We start from the raw sequence: 19,037 nt of genomic DNA, 5'->3' as shown, positions 1-19,037 counted from the left end.
GACCCCTCCGACTAAAGATGTGCAAATGTCAAACTAGAGGGCACAAAACCCTCAGACCTGAAATCTGACTCTGGGAACTCTGAGGGAAGAGGAGCACTTGATGTGTGATCAATGGAAAGCACTGAAATCAAACATGTCAAAACTAACAGTAACAGTAGCTCTCAAAATAGTTGAATGTGTTCAAATATCTAACAATTGAAAACCTCTAGAAATACAACTGCATTACTTTTAAATGCAAGATTAGGTTTAAGCACATGGACATACAGTATGTGTAGTAGATGATGGTGGAGAACGGGATAATTTAGGTTAATATTTAAAAGAACGCAAAAGGCGAAGAGTCACCATTCAATCATTTTTACCATCAACTTGCTGCAGGGTTATTAACTTGAACCATACATTTTCATGACTTCAATTAAATAAAACATCAACCGAAATGAAAAACAAAAAAACTATTTCAGCTAGTTCCAAAGGCAACATTTCTCATTTTCATTTAGTTTTATATATATATATATATATATATATATATATATATATATATACACACACCTGTAATTATAACTGCTTGACATTTCAAGTCATCCTCAGTAAGGCAAACATAATACAACAAATACACGAACATTGAAATCTTTATTTTTTTCAATACATATTCACAAACAAGATCTGATATTGCATGGGAATTACCATTCTGTAGGGCTGAACAATAAAATATAAAAGAAAATTAGGTTAAAAAATTAACAGAACAATAAAAATACAATAGGAAGCTTTTTTTCAATATGGAAATATCATGAAAGACGGAGATGAAAGTGTTGACAGGCAGGTCGACACAACATCTTACAAATACACACACGGTTCTGACAAGAACGGTTAAATATTATTTAAAAAAAAAACAGCCTATTGCCAGGAATGCAACATTATCTGTACATACGTGCATAAACAAAAGTCCATAATTAGTCTTAAAACAAGCTAAACCCTTACCATCAATTCAATAAACTAAATATTAAACCAATTATCTACAAATTTTCACTCAAAAAAATCAGAGCATTAAGGCACAATTTTAAATCCCATTACAATTTTCCCTAGTTAATGTGTTCCCTTTGACATGAACACAACCATTACAAGTTTAGCACTGTCCTATTTAAAAATAAATCCCATTTGTCTAACAGTGCTGTTGGTTAACTGCGTTGTAGGCAGAATAAACTGGCAGTTTCGTAATTGTATTTATTTATTTTTGCATGAGCTAATTAGCAGCAAAAGTCTTTGTTCCTATGCATAGTTGATTGCTCTGTTTACTGGTTGTATGTGTGCTTTTTCTTTTTTACTTCACTGTAGAGGCCAGGGCAAGTTATATGTAAATAACCAATAGCAGAACTGCACAACTGGTCAGTTGTACCAGAGGAATGTCCTCCATGATAGCTAAAACTTCAGTTTTTAATGGCTAAAACCAAAACAAGGTGTGTTTATCTATGGCTTGAATAAGAAAAGGTCTGTCACAGCCAGTTAGACGAAACAATACTGATCTCCAAGTGTTTTTGGTTTGCTACATGTGTTCATGAATAAGGAAATATCTGATGGTATGAAATGACTGTGTTCAGCTTTCAGTATCTTGAAGCTGAACGACTTGATCCAGACAAACAGAAGATAGAGACAGGCGAGAGACAGGGTGGAAGGAGAGGCACGAGAGACATGATGAGATATCCAATGAGGTGAGGAGAGGATGCTGGGACAGGTCTGCAGGGTAAGGGTGTTCATGAACTGGGCATGAACATGGTCCATGTGTACTGGAGCACAGAGGGAGACACAAGGAGGATTTCATCTCTGCAAAGACAGTGAGACACAGTAAGTCAAAAGTGTTCATTCATACAGATGCCAAATGCTGAGCTGATATTAGAGATGGGAGAGAATAAGAGAAGAAACAATGACAACAGACTGATTAAACTATGAAGAAAACTATCACAGAGAAATAGTATGGTGGGAAGCTTAAAAGAACATCATGGGTTCGATACAAGCTCAATTACACATAAAAATGACAAAAAGGCCGATATTGCATCATAAACAACCATTTCAAGAAAATTTCCACCAGCATGTTTTTTTTTAGTTGATCCATATTGGTTGATATTGCATATTTAATTAACGCTCATTTAAAGCAAATCTTTAATAACACTAGTAATTTCTAGTAGTAGAAATCTCAAAATGAATATCCATTTTCCAGCTTCACATCATAATGCTGTGGTTCCTAAATTACCATGCAGCATTTAAAATGACTGGTTTTTAGTTTTAATATTTTATCTATTATCTTTTTAGACAAAATGTTAGTTTTGCCAATCATCATTTATTAGCTATAAATTAAAATAATTATAGACATTTTTATATCCAATCTATCAGAATATCATGTGATCATGTGACACTGAAGACTGGAGTAATGATGCTGAAAATTCAGCTTTGCCATTGAAGTAATATTACATTTTAACATAAAGAACAAAACTTATTTCAAATTGTAAAACTATTTCATAATTTTTTTTTTTTTTTTTTTTATCTTACCGAACCTAAACTTTTGAACAACTGTGTATGTTAAAACTAGCAAATTGTAAAATGAGAAAGAATTAGTGTTTTTAGCGCTTTAATGAAATGCTCAACCAAGTGAGCAGAAACATCTAATCCTGAACCTCGCAATGTATGTTTTTATAAATCGCTTTATCAGAGTTGTTTGTAAAATTGCATTACTTATGTGATGATCAACAACTGAACAGTTATGTAGCTCTGTACTTCGTCTGGCGTGTGTAAGTGTGTGTTGACCTTTTCGCTGCATCAACACTTCTTTGCGGTTTTCTGAGTTGATCTTGTTTCCCCTTAATCTCACGACTAGGATTAGATGCAATTTCCTCAACAAAATCATGACACGAGTTTGAATGGCTTGCTAACCTAGAGGATGCTTTTGTCCTACAGGAAGATTTCTGGTGTTTATCTGATGGACTGTGAGGAGTGGTCTGATCGCTAGAAGATGTTACACTCGATGTTGCACGAGGGAAAAATTTTGATTGCGTCGTAGACGCTGTATTTGAACATGCAAAACTAAAAGAAGTTCCCTCATCAGATCGAGATTTAGAGATGTTAGACTGCTTTTTGAGAAATGCGCGTTCTGCATTAGACTTTTTGGAAGGTTTTAAATCATTCTCCTGCATTGCAACTTTGCGTCTTTTCTCTGATCCATCAGTTCTACCTAATTGTGCATCAAGGGCTTCGACTGAACGTGAACCACCTTTGCTCACAGGTGCAGATGCGCGACGCGTTTTAATAAACGTGTTACTGCGCAATGGCGCTGACGCTTTCAGGCTATTTCCCTGCGATTCGTTAACTTTGGGCGGTCGTGACTGGATAGCAAACGGTCCCAACCCTCCAATAGAGTCATCTAATGAGCGAGACGAACCTGACCCGTAACTACGGACGAAAGTAGTGTCGCGCACAAGACCGACAGATGCTAAACTCTGCGTGGATTTAGAGGACTCTGGTTCATTTGAGGCAGAAAAAGACGAGCATGAGGAAGAAGAGGAGGGCGCTCTTACAGGGCTGCAGTGAAGGCTGCGTGAGTGCACTCTCATGTAGCTGCTCTGCGGGCTGGCAGGGACTAGCACCGGACTGGAGCGTGGACTGCTTCTCATGGGGCTCCGCTGGGCTCGGCCTGATTTGGTCAGATACTTGGTCCGGGAGTGGTGCTGGCTGCCACCGTTACTGCGAGGGGACAGAGGGGCCTCCAGGTCCTCCAGCCGCTGGGTCAGTGCCAGCTTCTGCTGAATGGCCATGCGGAGGAGAGAGTTGAGCGTCTTTTTCTCATCCTCAGCGGCGGCGAGCTGTCTCTGCATCTCATCTAACTGAGTTACGTACTGGTCACATCTGTAAAAATGATAAGCATACAGGAAACAGGAATAGAGATACATATAAAATGAAATAAGGAAAGAATAAAAGGGATTACTTTTTGCATAAACGCCCCTTAAAAAAACATTTTAGTTTTTATTAGAAACTGATGCAAGAATTTGTTGTCTTTGTTGTCCTCGTGAGAGCGCTACACACACATACACCCACACACACCAGAATGAAAGCCTTTGATGTTCGAATAATAAAATGCTTCACTTCTGAATGTTTGAGTAAAAATTTTATAAACCAATAGGCCATTTGACCTTGATAACTAGTAATACTTGCAAAGGAAGTCATCATCTATCACTATTACTATTGCTTATACATTGGGTTAGTGATTAGTATGAAACTTTGGCCTGTAACTTGTTAGGCAGTGATTGTGATACAGACATGATAGACAAACTGTATTTTATCTTTAAAATACAGTTTGTATGTCTTTTTTGTTTTTATTTTTAGTCTGGTGGTGGGAAAAGAAGATAAAAAATAAATAAATAAATAAATTAAACAATTCCTTTCACATCAAAATGATCAAAACAAAGATACAGTAGTGAGATCCTTTGACTTTGGCCAGTAACCAACTACCATTAACTAGTGGTCTTTTTAAAACGGCTGATGCTGATATATATCCCATTTAAACATTTGTGGTCAGTTTAAGCAAATAGCAAGTATGCATTAAATTGATGAAAATGACAGTACAGACAGTAAAGCTGTACAATGTTACAAAAGATTTCTATTTCAAATAACGTTTGCTCTTGTAAACTTTCTATTCATCAAAGAATCCTGACCAAAAAAAATGCACCATTTCCACAAAAATATATTGTGCATTATGTACAACTGTTTTAACATTCATAATAAGAAATGTTTCTTGAGCAGCAAATCAGCATATTAGAAAGACTTCTGAAGGATCTTGAGACACTGAAGACTGGAGTAATGATGTTGAAAATCCAGCTTTGATCACAGAATAAATTACATTTAAAAATCTATTAAATGGTTATTTTAAATTGTAATTATATTTCACAATTATTTCTGTTTTTATGTCCAATTCTTACGGACCCCAAACATTTCACAGATAATGCATGTTATCTCTTTATTTAAAGACAATAAATAGCATGCACATAATAATATTATAACATTTACAGAAATCATTAAATAATTGTGAAATTAATCAACTGATAAAAAGTGTTTCAAGTTACGTGGTTGGTTGAAATCTTAAAAATCGACATTTCAGGTTAAATTATTCTAGATGAAATACCACACAAGTTTGTATAAATGTTCTAAGGTCTAGATTTTTACAGTTACTGAAAATATTATCCTCGCTTCCACTGCTCTCTGTTCCCTTGACACTTGATCTATGACTTGAGCTGAGTGAGCTGCTCTCGTCTGCACACGGGATCAGAGAGCGTGCACGTTAATCAGCATGTGAGAGGAGCTCGTGAGAGACCGGGCCTTGAGATTATAATCTTATTAGCTTGCTTTTAAAACAGGGTCATGACCGTCTAATCTCTGTGACTCTCTATCCAAACACTTCTCATATGTCTTTCTACAAATGTAAACATAAACACTGCCTGCATCTCTTTCACCACAGTTAAAGTCTCTAAAAATCCTTACATCATGTCAGCTGACGATTTATCTAATATCAGACAGCCCAAGATGAATTATCAGAAAGAATTATAACTGAAATTGATCGGTTGTTCCTCAATTGACAAGGGAAAGCTGGAACTGGGAGAATCAACTTCTCCCATGAACTTATTTGCACTTTGTCCATAAATCAAACCAGTTTACAAACAACTAGTTTAACCTTAAAACCCTAACATCACTCACTGGAAATGAGTTATGTGCTGTACGAACAATGACCTGAGAAACTCCCACGGCCTGTGAGCACACAAAGAATGTGACGCATGTGTAATCGCATCATACCTGCTTGCGAACATGACGCGAAGAGAGGAGAAGGTGGCTGCATCCTCCTTCAGGGCCTTCAGTTCATTTCTCAGCTTCCTCATAGTCTCTGTCACCATGCTCTTCTCAGTCTCGTACTTTGTCTTCAGGTTGGTTAATGCCACCTCGGCCGTCTGGGAAAAAATATTAAAGAAGTCATGAATTGGATTTAGAGCCCTGCATGGGCCTCAAATATAGGGCCTAGCCCAGCCCTGGCCCGAGACGCTCGGGCCCTAGCCCGGCCCTTGTCCGACAGCTTATCAGAATTCTTGGTCGACTCGGACCAAGATCTTTTTTTTTCTTCCCCCCTTTCTCCCAAAACAGCTTATTATACTACTGTTTCAGCTATTAGTTATAATAGTTCAGTTTTGTATGTAATGGCAAAGTGATTATATTTAGTTTAGTTTTTTTAAGTAAATTTTCAAAAAATGTTTTTTTGTTAAACAGGCCTATAAAGTTGTTTATAGTAACGACCACGCGGCCAGTGGAAGACTGATCATAGTCTGTTTGATAAATTTTGCCTTCTCAAATAATCACGACTTAAAATTAAATCTATGGATATAAAACAGTTAAAATATATAACAATGTTAGTTTAAACATTAAAGCTAGATAAATGTGCGCTATTAGGCGCAGATCCAATCATTTGTGCGGAGAGTGGAAGCTAAAGCGTACTTTGTAGGACATGGAGGTGCCAGTGTGATCACTTGCATTTTTTTCTTTTTGTGGAAACAACTTAAAAATACGCTGTCATTTTTGAAAACGTTGTGGTTTTATAAAATAAAGAAAATAAACATGATGCGCTTTCTGCCGTCTGTCTTGACAAAAATTAACCAAAACTCAGCAAATACATGCCTCACAGACATGATAAATATATCTATAGAAAGCTATAAAATTACTACTTAAAGAAATAAAATGAATCGAAAAACGGTGCTTTGTGGCAAGCCTTAGCCTATTGTGTGCGACTGAACGTGGAAACTCTTCCACCTGCGCTGAAGTCATGCTCACTGCTGCTGAGGGACACTAAATAGGTCCTAGCCGCTCTTGACAGTCGCTTTAGCAAGGTCTCGTGTTGTTTCCACCAGCACGGCAATTTTTTTCATCACCATAATTGATGGATGTCTTAAATATAAAAATGAGGAGAAACCTAAAACAGGCCCGATGCTCGGCCCGTGTCTGAGCTCTGATGTGAAAATTGGGCCGAAGCCCGGCCCTAGGGGTGTAAAAGAGTCGTGGCCCATTGGGCCCGGGTTGAAATGCAGGGCTCTAATCTGATTGAGGAAACCATGTGCTCGAGTTAGGAACATTCTCCAAACTACATAGAATAAAAGATGGTACATTTCACGCAACTATTCAAACAATTCACAATAAACTAGTCAACCTATATTTGGCCATAAGGAGTATCAGCAATGGTCATTACTGATTCCTGCTTGAAGATTTTAGTATCTGCTCTGAAACCTGCTGACATCCTTGTCAATGACAATTTTCTTTTAAAATATTTCCAATAAGTGTCTAGTGCTTTAATAGGATGCAACTGAAGCAGTTAACCATCACAACTGGCTACTATACTGATAGTAATAAAACTTAAAAGTAGGGTTTAAAATATAAAAATTCATTTTATTTTTATTAGACCTTTAATTACATTATTACTATTCAGTATGCATTCAATATCTTACATATCTAACAACTGTACCTGTTTATTGGCCTTTAGGACAGTTCTGAGCGTGGCTATCTGCTCTCTCTTGGTGCTCAGGAGGGACTTCAGTTTCAACACTTCCTCAATCAGTGCCTCTGTGTCATGGTCCGATTCAATGCTCCCTCCTGCTGCTGGAGAGGACAACATGTTATGCTGTCTGCACAGGTCCACCGCCACCTGGAAAGGTTTCAAAAACAAATAAAAATGGATTTATACAGCACATTTAAACAAAGTCAAGTGATTTACAACAATATAAAATGCATGACATACATATAAAAATAAATAATGAACTGTGCAAAAACAAAAACATTGTCAAAATGCCAATAAAGCAAAACCTTAGATTTAGATATTGATATTGCCATGATTTCAATATTATTTTATTTTCTTGGATCAACTAAAATTAAAAGTGATCTGAATTTTGTTAAAACAGATTCAGGCATCCTAAGGCAGCCTGGTCTAATCGGTTCATATTTTCATGCTTTACCTCCCCCCAAAAAAAGCTGCTTAAAGTCTTAAATGAATGTTCCAATGATGAGCTATAATTTTATTCAGCTGTCTTTATTTAAGGAGCATTTGAGGATACATTAAAATAAAAATTGTTGTGTGTACATTTCCTTGTATTACTTTTTGATTTTAACTACCATAAAGAGCTGAGACAAAGGTTGGAAATTAGAAACTCAAAACAGTCCAAAATGCCCCCCAAATTCAAGATAAGGAAGCAATTAAACCAAAATCTAAGCCTTTAGGAAAAGTGAATAAGAAGTGACAGAAATGTTTCTGACCCTGGCTCAGACATACCTGTAAATGTTTAATCTGGCAGCGTATGACAGCTACCAGATTACGCACATTGGTTGGGTCCCTGAAGTCTAGTGTAGGAGACCCTGGACAACTTCCACAGCTAGATGATGTGTCTCCGCTTCCTCTGCTGCCCAGGTCCAACACTTCACCCGACCGCCTGTGCCTGCGGAGGGATCCGCGATAGTGGTGCGGCTGCGAATGGTTGTGTGTTCTCCCTGCTTGTGCTCCTTCACGATAGTAATCCAGTGTAACGCGACTGGGCGTGAGGTTGTTACAAACACACACATGATGGTAAAGGTTGGCAAGCTCCTCAGAGAAGGCAAGAAGCTCCTCCTGTGCAGCACTGAGGTGGCCTTCAGAGTCAGTGGCGACCTGCCGCGTGGCACCAATTTCCCTTTCCAATATTCCTATTCGCTCCTGGTCTTGTCGGCTAGCCGCGATACACTGCCGTATTTTATCAGCGAGTTCCTGTGCCTCACCCCTCCAGTGTTCTTTCTCCTGCTTGTAGCGCTCCTCCAGGGCTTTGGAGCGTTCGCCAGCCTCTTTCAGCTCCTCTTGCAGACGTACAAGCTCCTCATTTGCAGCTTGCATGCGGCACTCTAGTACCTCTGTGCTTTTTGCATCTACTTCGTAGTAGCTAATGCCATTTTCGGCTTCTTGGTTCTGAAGAGACCCAGGAGACAGACTCATTCCATTCTCTCGTTCAGCAGGACTTTTCAAGGCAGTATTCTGAAGAGTCTCCAAACATTGGGTCAGTTGTTCCATCTTCACCTGTTGCTTACTGAGAGCATCTTTAGACTGGGATAACTGCTGATGGAGGTCATGCACAGTGCTGCTCAGTGTGGCTTTCTCTCTCTCCACCTGGACATGGATACAAAATATGGGCTCTTAAAAACAAGTATCATGAAGATTTATTTCGACTGAATAATGCAATCCAAGCATTTTGGATAAACAACAACACTCGAGAGAAACTTACTAAAGACACTAGAACTAAACAGTCTCTTAAGGATGGACCACTTTAGAATGATTTATGCTAATTAAAAGGTCTTGAAATTCCATTAATAATGTTTTTGTAGGTTTTAGTAAGGGTGTCATAAATTATGAAAATCACAGCACACTGAGTAAACCCAGTATCCTTTCCCACTCCCATTCTCTCTCTCCTAACTTTCTATATAAGAACAGAAAGGTCAAAAACATAACTTAAAAATAAATAAATGAAAATCATTGATTATACATTTTATAAATAAAAAAGAAAACTGGACTGTCTGGGTGAGTGAAAAACACTTGTTTCTTAGTAACTGACTTGATGGTACAGTACATCTGAGCAGGAAGTGGTATGAAACAGGAAGTAGTATTCATCTGTCAGATGATGGTTTCATGCATGAAACTGCTGAGTTAAAAATGAGAAACCCCTCATGACCATTTTACAGGCATTTACATCACAAGGTTGGAGTCTTTTAATCTTTGGTCTGAGATTAGATCCAAAGAGATGCACATCAGCCAATACGAACCTCACTTGCCCCCCTGATTTATAAACATTCTCAAGAACAATGAAACCAATGCCATGCTGATGGATGTAAATTTCGGAGAACTGGGTTCTAAATATTTATTTGTAGAAAGTTCTTTTTTTTGTGTGAAACATTCCCAGGTATATGTAGTAAATCTTTTACAAAAGCAATAAGCCCAATGATGTAATGATTTACAGTAATTTTAGAACAGCTAAGGGGGTTTTAGGGTCTCTGCTCCTAACAACATCCCTAAATTGTTTCAAATTAAATTTATTGTAAAGTACCGATTCATGGGGCCTATTGCTATATTACAGGATGGCTGAGTGTAGAATTTGCAATGCAACATTGTGTCGACCTATTGAAATGCATCGGATACCCAATGTGCAAAGTAAAATTTGTATGTCAGTGTATGCAAAACAAGGTCAGGAAGGAAAACACAAAAACGGACAAATAAAGAAAGTGTCCAGTAATGAAGCTTTGATATGAAAACACTGAAACAGCTCATGAAGTAAGTGAGGAGCATGTAAGATGTGAAGAGGTTTCCTCACCTGCAGCAGCTGCTGCTTGAGTTTCTGGCTGTCTGACAGGTGCAGCTCACTCAGGAGATCGGCCACCAGCCCAGGCGCCTGAGGTCTGAGGAACACATCGCTGTTTCTGGGTGTGGAGCACCTGTTTCTCTCCATCCCTTTGGAGTTATTATACCCACTGTCCATCTCATCCTGCTCCTCTCCTCCCTCTTTGTCCTTCTCTCCATCACGGCTGTCATTCAGCTGTAGCTCTAAATGGCCAAAAGAGTCAAAGGGGTTGAGAGTAAGGGCGGTGAGCTCTCGTCTCAGGCTGTTCTTCTGCTCCCTCTCCTCTTTCAGGGCCTCAAGTGCCTCGTCCAGCTGACGCTCTGCAATCTCCCTCAAACGCCCGGCCTCTTCTAGCTGTGCCCTCATCAGCTCCAGCTCCTCATCTTTATGGGTCAACTCTAACTTCACTGACTCAAACTCCACCTGTGGACACAAATGTAAATGTTTAGAATATGATAGACTGTCTAAATCTAGTCGTAGTAGTAAAATTATTTTACTTCATATTACTTGTTGAAAAGCTACGTATAAATATTTCAAAGACTTGAATATTTAGATTGGATAAAGTAGTAATAACTTTTAATTGGTCTGAAAATAAAAAAAATAGTGTTTTTAATATTTACATTTATTTAACATTTTAAATTAGCTTCTATTTTTAGTTTTTTTGTAATTAAAAATCATTTAATCATTATGCCTTTGTCATTGTTATTAGTTTACATGTGTTTATTTCAGTTTTTAGTAAATTTATCACTTCAACTTGAAAAACTGTTACCATGACAATTAACTAAAATATATTTTCTTCTAATATTTCTATTTAAATTTTTTAGCTTTATTTCAGTTTCTGATGAAAAGACCAAGAAACTACAATTTTGACTAGAGTAACTAGAAGTCAAACATTGCAACTTTCCACTTGTCTGTATCCTATGTAGCTCTCTTCCCCAAAAACATACCAGCACAGAACTAACTTGTTAGGCTAGATTAGCCTGCCTTTACTGATCTGGTGTCATAACTAACGACCACAGTAATATACAAACAATAACCATAATATTGACTGATAACTAGATCCCATTTCTATGAACACAGATGACAAATTACAGTAAACAAAGTCAGATCTGTATCCACTTCATGACTATTATACCACTCTCTGAATTCACCCAGGAAATGACACCCACATTTACATTAATATCACACTGTATAAACAACAGAAATGAATAACTAGTTCAGTGCTGTGCATTTTGGGAGAATTAATATCAAACTATCTGTAAACCAATTTAAAAGAATAATTCAGACCCTCAGATCATGGCGAGATTGTTTCTTCTTTGGAATAAATTTGTAGATTTAATTTTTTTCTGCTTTTTGGACTCTCATTCTCAAGGCACCCATTCACTGAAGAGGATCCATTGGTGAGCAAGTGAAGTAATGCTAAACTTCTCCAAATCTGTTCCAATGAAGAAACATCAACAGTACATCTTGGGCGGCATGAGGGTGAGTGAAATTTCAGCTAATTGTCATTTTTGGGTGAACTATTCCTTTAACACCAAACAGATTCAACTGTTAGCATTCACACAGTGTCACACTGCAGTGTCAATCCCAAAACTTTGCATATGATCAGAATTGCTGGCATTAACTCACAACTTGCTGTTAAATTCTTTTGACATGACACATATTTGCGAGTTAATTCACTATAACTGGTCTGAGCAAACTGGTTTTTAGTCCAACAGGGAAGGCGTTCCAGCCTCTGAGTGTCAGTGAATATTCATGCGTGATGTGAATAAAACCGTTCTCGTGTGCAGTCTCACAGAAGGAAGGCTTTGTTAAAAATCAGCTGAGACTGAAGCACTACAACAGAAGTGTTTGTACTGCCGGAACAGCAGCTGCAAAAAACACATTCAGAGTCACAAGACATCTCCAGCGAAGCACATTCCACAAGCAAAGACCTAAGTCCAGCAAACACTACAAGAAAGTGCTTAATGTTACATGTTGAATTGCATCAGAGGGTTATGATGACATATTTATGGAAAAAGTTGGATATTCAATAAATACAGAAAACACCACCACAAACAATGCTTAAATATGACATCTGCATTCTCACACACCTGGTTCTCCTTAAGCACTGAGACTTGTTTCTGCAGGGAGATGTTCTCCTCTTCCAGCTCACTGTTATCCTGAAGCTGCTGCACCTCTCGAGTCTTGTATTCCTTCATCTCCTCTCTCATTCGGGTCTTCTCCACCTCCAAGCACTCACACTCCTAAAGTCAGCAGGAGTAGTCAGAGAGGGGAAGTCCATAAAAATAAACCGAAGAGAAATTCGATCTGCACAATTACAATTACATGGTGGAAGCTTCATAAAATGCTGCATCTTTATGGTCTCTTTGTTCCATTTAATACAAATTCTCTAAAAGGAAAGTCCACACAAAATGAATTATACTGTGTCATGAATGACTTAACATTTTACATCTCATTCCAGACCTTACTTCAGAATACAGGTGAAGTTTAGCAGTCCCAGGTGCGTTTTCTCATACAATTAAACTGAATGAAATTAGCCACTGACGTCATACCTGGCATGACACATTATGACAAATGCACTACATTTTTGAAGAGACTGCAAGCCCATTTAGAATTGGAAACAACTCATTTCTCATTAGAGGGCAGAGAAAATTTTATTATTAAAGAACTTAAAACTTACTTCTACTAAAAAGTAGAAATTATTTATTTTGTCCAGCACAATAGTTCAATAAGTAGTTCACAATGGCCTCTCTTCTCTTCAGACTGACATTGAAACTCAACCCTTTTTGTCACATGATCAGGCCTCATGAAAACAAGGAGTCTTATTTCCACTTTTACTTTGATCAGCAAGCGAGCCAGAAAAGTGCATATTATTCAGCGGCATTTCAGCTCAGAACATTTCATTATTCTGTTACACATACATTGTACAGGTCACATAAGAAAGGCAGTAAGGGGTTCGTTGGTCTTGTGGTTAGGAATGCACATTTTATGTAAACACTAGCCTTGATGGTGGTGTATGTACCTTCTTCAGCTGAGTGGAGAGGCCAGCCAGTCGCTCGTTTTCAGCCGAGGTGTTGGCCAGCATGACACGGGCCTGTTTCAGCTCCGCCTGCAGCTCGTCCATGCGAATCTCCATGGCTGCCTCTTTAGTGGCCGACTCCTGCAGGAGCCTCTCTTCTCGACTTTCCCCATCTGCGGCTGCACGCTTATGGCTGCTCACAGAGTCTGCCAGAGCCTGTAAACATATACACATACATCAATCAAACACTCATCTCCATCACAGCCAAGACACTGAGTTACACTAGCAGAGGTTTGGCTAAGAAACAACAAAACCATTTAGTTGACTGGCTAAATGAACAAGCAACGCTGACAATTTACGGCCCCTCAGCTACTTTATGTGAATTTCTGAAATTCTTCAAATGAGAACAGCAGAGCTGTTGAAAGTTAAGTTGACAGTCTTTAGTTATTTTGAGTAAATTGTTTACTCGCTTAGCCAATAAACAACGGCAACTGCATTGAGATCTAGCGAAGCGAAACTCTATACTTTACCAATGACACTACATTACATTCCAGCTTTACTAGCAACCAGAGGGTGTAATTACAATGTGGCCACAGGGTTACACATTATTTTAAGGTGTCCTTGTTACAGTGTAATTATACATTTAAGTACTGAAAAATATGAATTAACTACATGTACTTACTATATGGTTTGGATTAGGACTTGCATGTAATTATGCATAACGACAGTATATTATATTACTGGCCGTTATATACAAATATATAACAAACGTATACCAGATTTGCTCACACTGAACTCAACTGTTACAAGATGAATCAACACTGGCCAGGTAGTCATTAACATATCTTTACACTTTTCTCTGAACATTATAATTTGAGTCGTGTGAGAACATGTGGGAAAACCATGCTTGAGCTACTATACAAGTAATGAAGAGGAAGAATGTATACCTCAGGGGAATTTACACTTCTGTTCAGTAAATGTAAAAGAAGGACATGCATTTTAAAAAACTAGTTCACCAAAAAAAAAAAGAAGACTTGCTTTTCCTCGTCTCCCTCAAAATGCCTTCCTTGCGTGAAACACAAAAGGCGATGTTAGAATATCTCAGCAGCTCTATTCCATACAACAAAAGCAGAAGATGAAGTATAATGCCAATGTAATGCACAAAAGTATCAAAAGTGGTCTATGGTTCTGAAGCCATGTGATGGCTTTGTGCGAGAAAAAAGAACCAAAAGTTCAATGCAACAACACAAATCCGTGTTACACTAGTATCATTAAGACACTATTATAGCCTGTATACATATTATTTCATAATTTGACAGTTAAAGTTTTAGTATTTGTGTTTTTTGTCATTTTTATTATAGTTTATATAATATATTAAACTAAATGTAAATGAGAAATGCTGCTTTGCTGCTTATAAACAAAAGTTTTTTTTATATTTTACTTTCTATCAGTTAACACCTTTTTCAATGGTTTTAGGTTTAGTTAACTATATAAAAAAAACAAAACCTGCAATTTTTCAAGAGCTACTAGAGCTCTCAAATCTAAACACACAAAAACCAATGGCCTTTGGCTTCAAATCACTATTTTATTAACCACTGTATGGAATAGAGCAGCTCAGACATTCTGCCTCACATCTCCTTTTATGTATGAGGAAATAATATTGGTTTGAAAAAATATAGGGATGCGGTAAATGTTTCTTTGTGGGTGAAACATTTCAAAGAAAAGTTCTTCAATCAACAGAAATATTCATTAGTAGAATCCTGGAGGACTAAACATGAAATGACGATGCACCCTGTCATCTGTGCACCCCAGTCATCTCACTCTACCACACTCACCTACTTTGCCAATTTCATGCTCTACTAATCAGACACACAGAGAGAGAGAAATACGTGAGCCTAATCTTCATACCAGAGAGGTGAGTCCACAATGTGCCACATATGTGAACTTCACATTAAAAAAAAAAAATAAAGAGCGACATATTAGCTGTTGGCAAACCAATAATATGTGCACATGTAATGCCCTCAATGTGTTGCTAATTTTGAATTATTGCAAAAGACTAAACGCATGGATTTTGGGGCACAGATTTATGTAATAAATCGGATAACAAAGAGAGCTAAAAAAGGCCCATGCATGCAAGGCTTACAGCCTATTTGTTTTCTACTTTGGCCATGGACCACATGGACTGATCTGTCTAAACAGTGCTCTATTAAAACAGTCCTAAAATGGTAATGTCCAAACAAAACAGCAATGTTTTAAAAGAGACCTCCTTAATCTCAAAAATATAAAGAATTATTTTCAAACGCTAACCAAAATGGCAAAAGAAAAGTTTTATTTTTTGGTTGTTGTTATTTTATGGGGAAATGACAACCTGGAAAGTCTTTGCATACTCTCAGCTAATATTTCAAAAGGACAAGGAGATGGGACAAAGATATTAATTTATTTATTATTTCAGCCAAACAATTAAATATGATCAAAATACTTACATACAGGCCACTAGATCAAGCTTTTTGTTGGCTTAATGAATCATCAAAACTAAACCATTTTATTTTTTGCCATCATGTGCCTGCATCTGTCAAGCAGAGGGATATAAATATCCAACTAATTTTGTTTAGTCCCCTGGGTCCCAAAGAAGTGTCCATGTTATGTAATTAACATTTCATTTAAATATCAAATTTTGATTTGTATGTGATCACATAAGATCTGCAGGGGAAAAGCACTTGTAAATTTAGCCATTAGACAGTACCATCATAACCAAATTGAGTGTTCAACCTAAAGTGAAATTATAAATTCTACATGACACTGACAAACAGGGAAAACAGGTCACTGAGAGTAAAGCGTACTACTGTCCAGGCAAAACCTTTGAGTATGCAAACTCTCCTTAAGGAAAGACTACAAGGATATGAATCACACAGGGAAGACAATGCTTCAGATTATTCAACAGAAGAAGGGCATGAAACATATTCCCGAGATGATTGTGTAACAGCTAAAAGACACGTGTCTTCTCACTGCTTGATTGTTATACGGAGAAAAACACGCAAACTTAAAAAAGACAGAAAAAAGCAGAGAAACCCATACTATTATAACTCTGATGTGAAAGGTTGTGTGTCCAAAATGGACAAATTCATCTGTTCTCCGAAACCAACATGAACAGGTTGTGATATGCCCTCATTCTAAAAAATGATAAAACTACTCAAGGTAAATGAAATATGACCCAGATTACATTTGATACAGGTTCACTTGCCTTAATAATAAACATCATTTGTGCTGACCACAAATGTTTTGTGCGGTGAATTATTGGCTGTCGTGTGCAAGGAACCATAGAAATTCAAGAGAAATGTAGGTGCCAAATACTCTTGCCTATGCCATAATGAATAAATGAATAAATTACAAATTCTACTACAGTAAACCATTTTGTGAATCACTGACTGGAAAAAAGAAGCTCCTTGTTTCATGCAGCAATTCCTCAATACTTTAATTTTAACCTTCTACCTCTTATTTCCTTATTTTTATCTCTGGCTCTCTATCGACTGACCTCTCTGAGCTGTTGCACTTCCATCTTCAGGCCTTCATGTTCTTCCTCCAGCTGGCTGTGTTTGATCTTCAGCACAGCGCTCTCCTCCAGGACGGCCAGGCCGTACCGTGCAGCCTGTAACTTCTCCTCATTGGCTTCCTGGAGTTCTGCCGCCAGCCTCTCCACCTCTGCTTGAAGCACCCCATCTCCTTCTCCTCCTCCTCCGATCCCCTCCAACTCTCCATCATCTTCCTCTAGCATCCTCTGCCCAACCTCACGCTTTGGCTGAGAACAGATACTTCACTCCGGTCTTGTCATGTCTGCGAGAAGACAGATGTTAAGGCCATTGACACCAAAAATAATAGAAGAAACTATAAAGATGAATGAAAAGTGCTTATAAACCAGCTGTTGATTTAAGATTTAAAGGATCCCTGTGGTTTACCACTTAAAAATTTTTTTTATTAAAACTGCCATAAATTAAGACGGTCATAAATATTAGTATCGGAGTTTTATAGTTGTAACGTAAAATTCAATTATTATTTTTATTCATATTATTACAGAATTTCTCTAAAATCCTAGATTTTTTTTTTTTTTAAATACTAAAGTATTTTTTTCCAGTGATATTTCAATAATAATATAATAAAACATTTTGGTCAAATTGGGAAATCCCTGGACACCTGGATTTTTTAAAATCCTATTTTAAGTACATTTCCCCTATACTTTTACTGTATTGGGAAAGAGCAGCTCTGACATTGTGCTAAAAAAAAATCTCCTTTTCTGTGCCTCAGAAAAAAGAAAGTACCGGTGGCATGGGATTGGAACAGCATGATGACAGGAACTATTTCTTACTGTAACTTTCATGTAATTCATGGTTTTGAATGTGAAGTGTATAAGATCATTATCAGTCCTAACGTGACGAACCGATAAGCTTCTTCAAAACCTACCGCACAGCTCAAAGCCCTCAGACGTAACATTATTATGAGATTATCAGAGCTACTAATCTGGAATTCAATGAGACGGTCTCGCATCAGACCAGCAGGACATTGAGATTTACTCCAGCAGTTTAAAATACTTTTGCACTTTCACTGTGGCAGGCAATATCATCTAATGATTTGATGGATTTTACATGGATTATTGTAGGCACAGCTCACACAAAAATGAGAATACTTCATAATTTAGGCTATTCAACCTTATGCCATTCCAAAACCACATGACCTCCTTTTTACTGAACAACACTCCAGTCATTTTGGGGTGAACTGTCCCTTTAACAGCATTCATGAGTGTAAACAGAGGGTTTCAAAATAACACAATTTTATGCAATTTTTTTAACAATTTTTTTTTTGTTTTTTCAAAAAGCGTCTAAATTTAGTGGTGTATTGACATCAATGCAGGAAGTATTTGATTTCACTTCATTTCAATACACGAATTGGGTTGGTCAAGCTGCGAAAGCTCATTGTTATTAAAAAAATACATTGATGTCTAAACCTTGAGGCTTTTTACAAGGTGCCTTTGAATGTGACGAAACACTAAGCTACGTTAACGTTACTTTGTCAACAGTTTGCTGTAGCCACAGTGCTAACATAAACATAAACATTACGGTTTTCCTGGTTTTAGCAGCACAAGACACACTTTCTAGTAATTGTAATAGTGGCAACTGCTGCCTAAAAATGAGCAAGGGTTGATTTGCTGAAGTAACGTTAACGTTATACGCTCATAACATCCGCCTTATTTCTTCAGCTGCTACAAGGTTAGTTCGGTTTAGCTGTGGCGAAACTGTCAACTGGCGGTGGACAAGGCTAAAAAGGTCGCTTTTAATTATTTCTTACCTTTATATTTAGTTGACAGGATCATGAATAGACGGATAAAACATGAATTTGAGCTCGAAGGAGATCAGCCGTTTCCTCGCGCGCGCTCCAGAAGTCAGCCGTTTGAATGAGTGCACGAGCACAACTCTGAAGTGCAGCTCAGCAGCCAATGACGCGCGTGCACTTCCGCCAGCTGCAGTGAGCATGCTACAGCGGATGTGGTTCTGTCTCTGTATAAAATTAGATTAAATTGTCGTAGAATACAAACCTGAAGGGATTAA

The 19,037-nt window shown here is 37.7% G+C and overlaps 2 protein-coding genes across 4 annotated transcripts in view; one reads left to right on the top strand and one right to left on the bottom strand.

Annotated features, from left to right (window-relative positions):
* LOC306848491 (MAP kinase-activated protein kinase 2-like) overlaps nt 1-19,037 on the top strand; it is a 458,467-nt gene that overhangs the window by 285,031 nt on the left and 154,399 nt on the right. The window lies entirely within an intron of this gene.
* Nucleotides 609-18,914, bottom strand: LOC306848108 (protein bicaudal D homolog 2-like). The gene is made up of 10 exons (XM_079382461.1): nt 18,778-18,914; nt 16,973-17,271; nt 13,444-13,656; nt 12,512-12,664; nt 10,392-10,841; nt 8,336-9,196; nt 7,535-7,714; nt 5,827-5,978; nt 3,561-3,888; nt 609-1,815 (listed from the first exon to the last, which is right to left on the bottom strand). The coding sequence occupies exons 2-10, from the start codon at nt 17,210-17,212 to the stop codon at nt 1,810-1,812; spliced, it is 2,583 nt and encodes an 860-aa protein (XP_079238587.1). The 5' UTR covers nt 17,213-17,271; nt 18,778-18,914; the 3' UTR covers nt 609-1,809.

Source organism: Barbus barbus, assembly GCF_936440315.1.
Source record: "Barbus barbus genome assembly, chromosome: 28".
Taxonomy (NCBI): Eukaryota; Metazoa; Chordata; class Actinopteri; order Cypriniformes; family Cyprinidae; genus Barbus; species Barbus barbus.
This window is presented reverse-complemented; position numbering and strand designations above follow the sequence as displayed.

Excerpts from the sequence above, each read along its gene's own strand:
- LOC306848108 (XM_079382461.1), bottom strand. The coding sequence starts at position 17,212 with ATGCTAGAGGAAGATGATGGAGAGTTGGAGGGGATCGGAGGAGGAGGA. Across the intron at positions 9,197-10,391 it reads TCAAGCAGCAGCTGCTGCAG|GTGGAGAGAGAGAAAGCCAC; the intron begins GTGAGGAAACCT and ends ATCCATGTCCAG. Across the intron at positions 7,715-8,335 it reads GCCAGATTAAACATTTACAG|GTGGCGGTGGACCTGTGCAG; the intron begins GTATGTCTGAGC and ends AAACCTTTCCAG.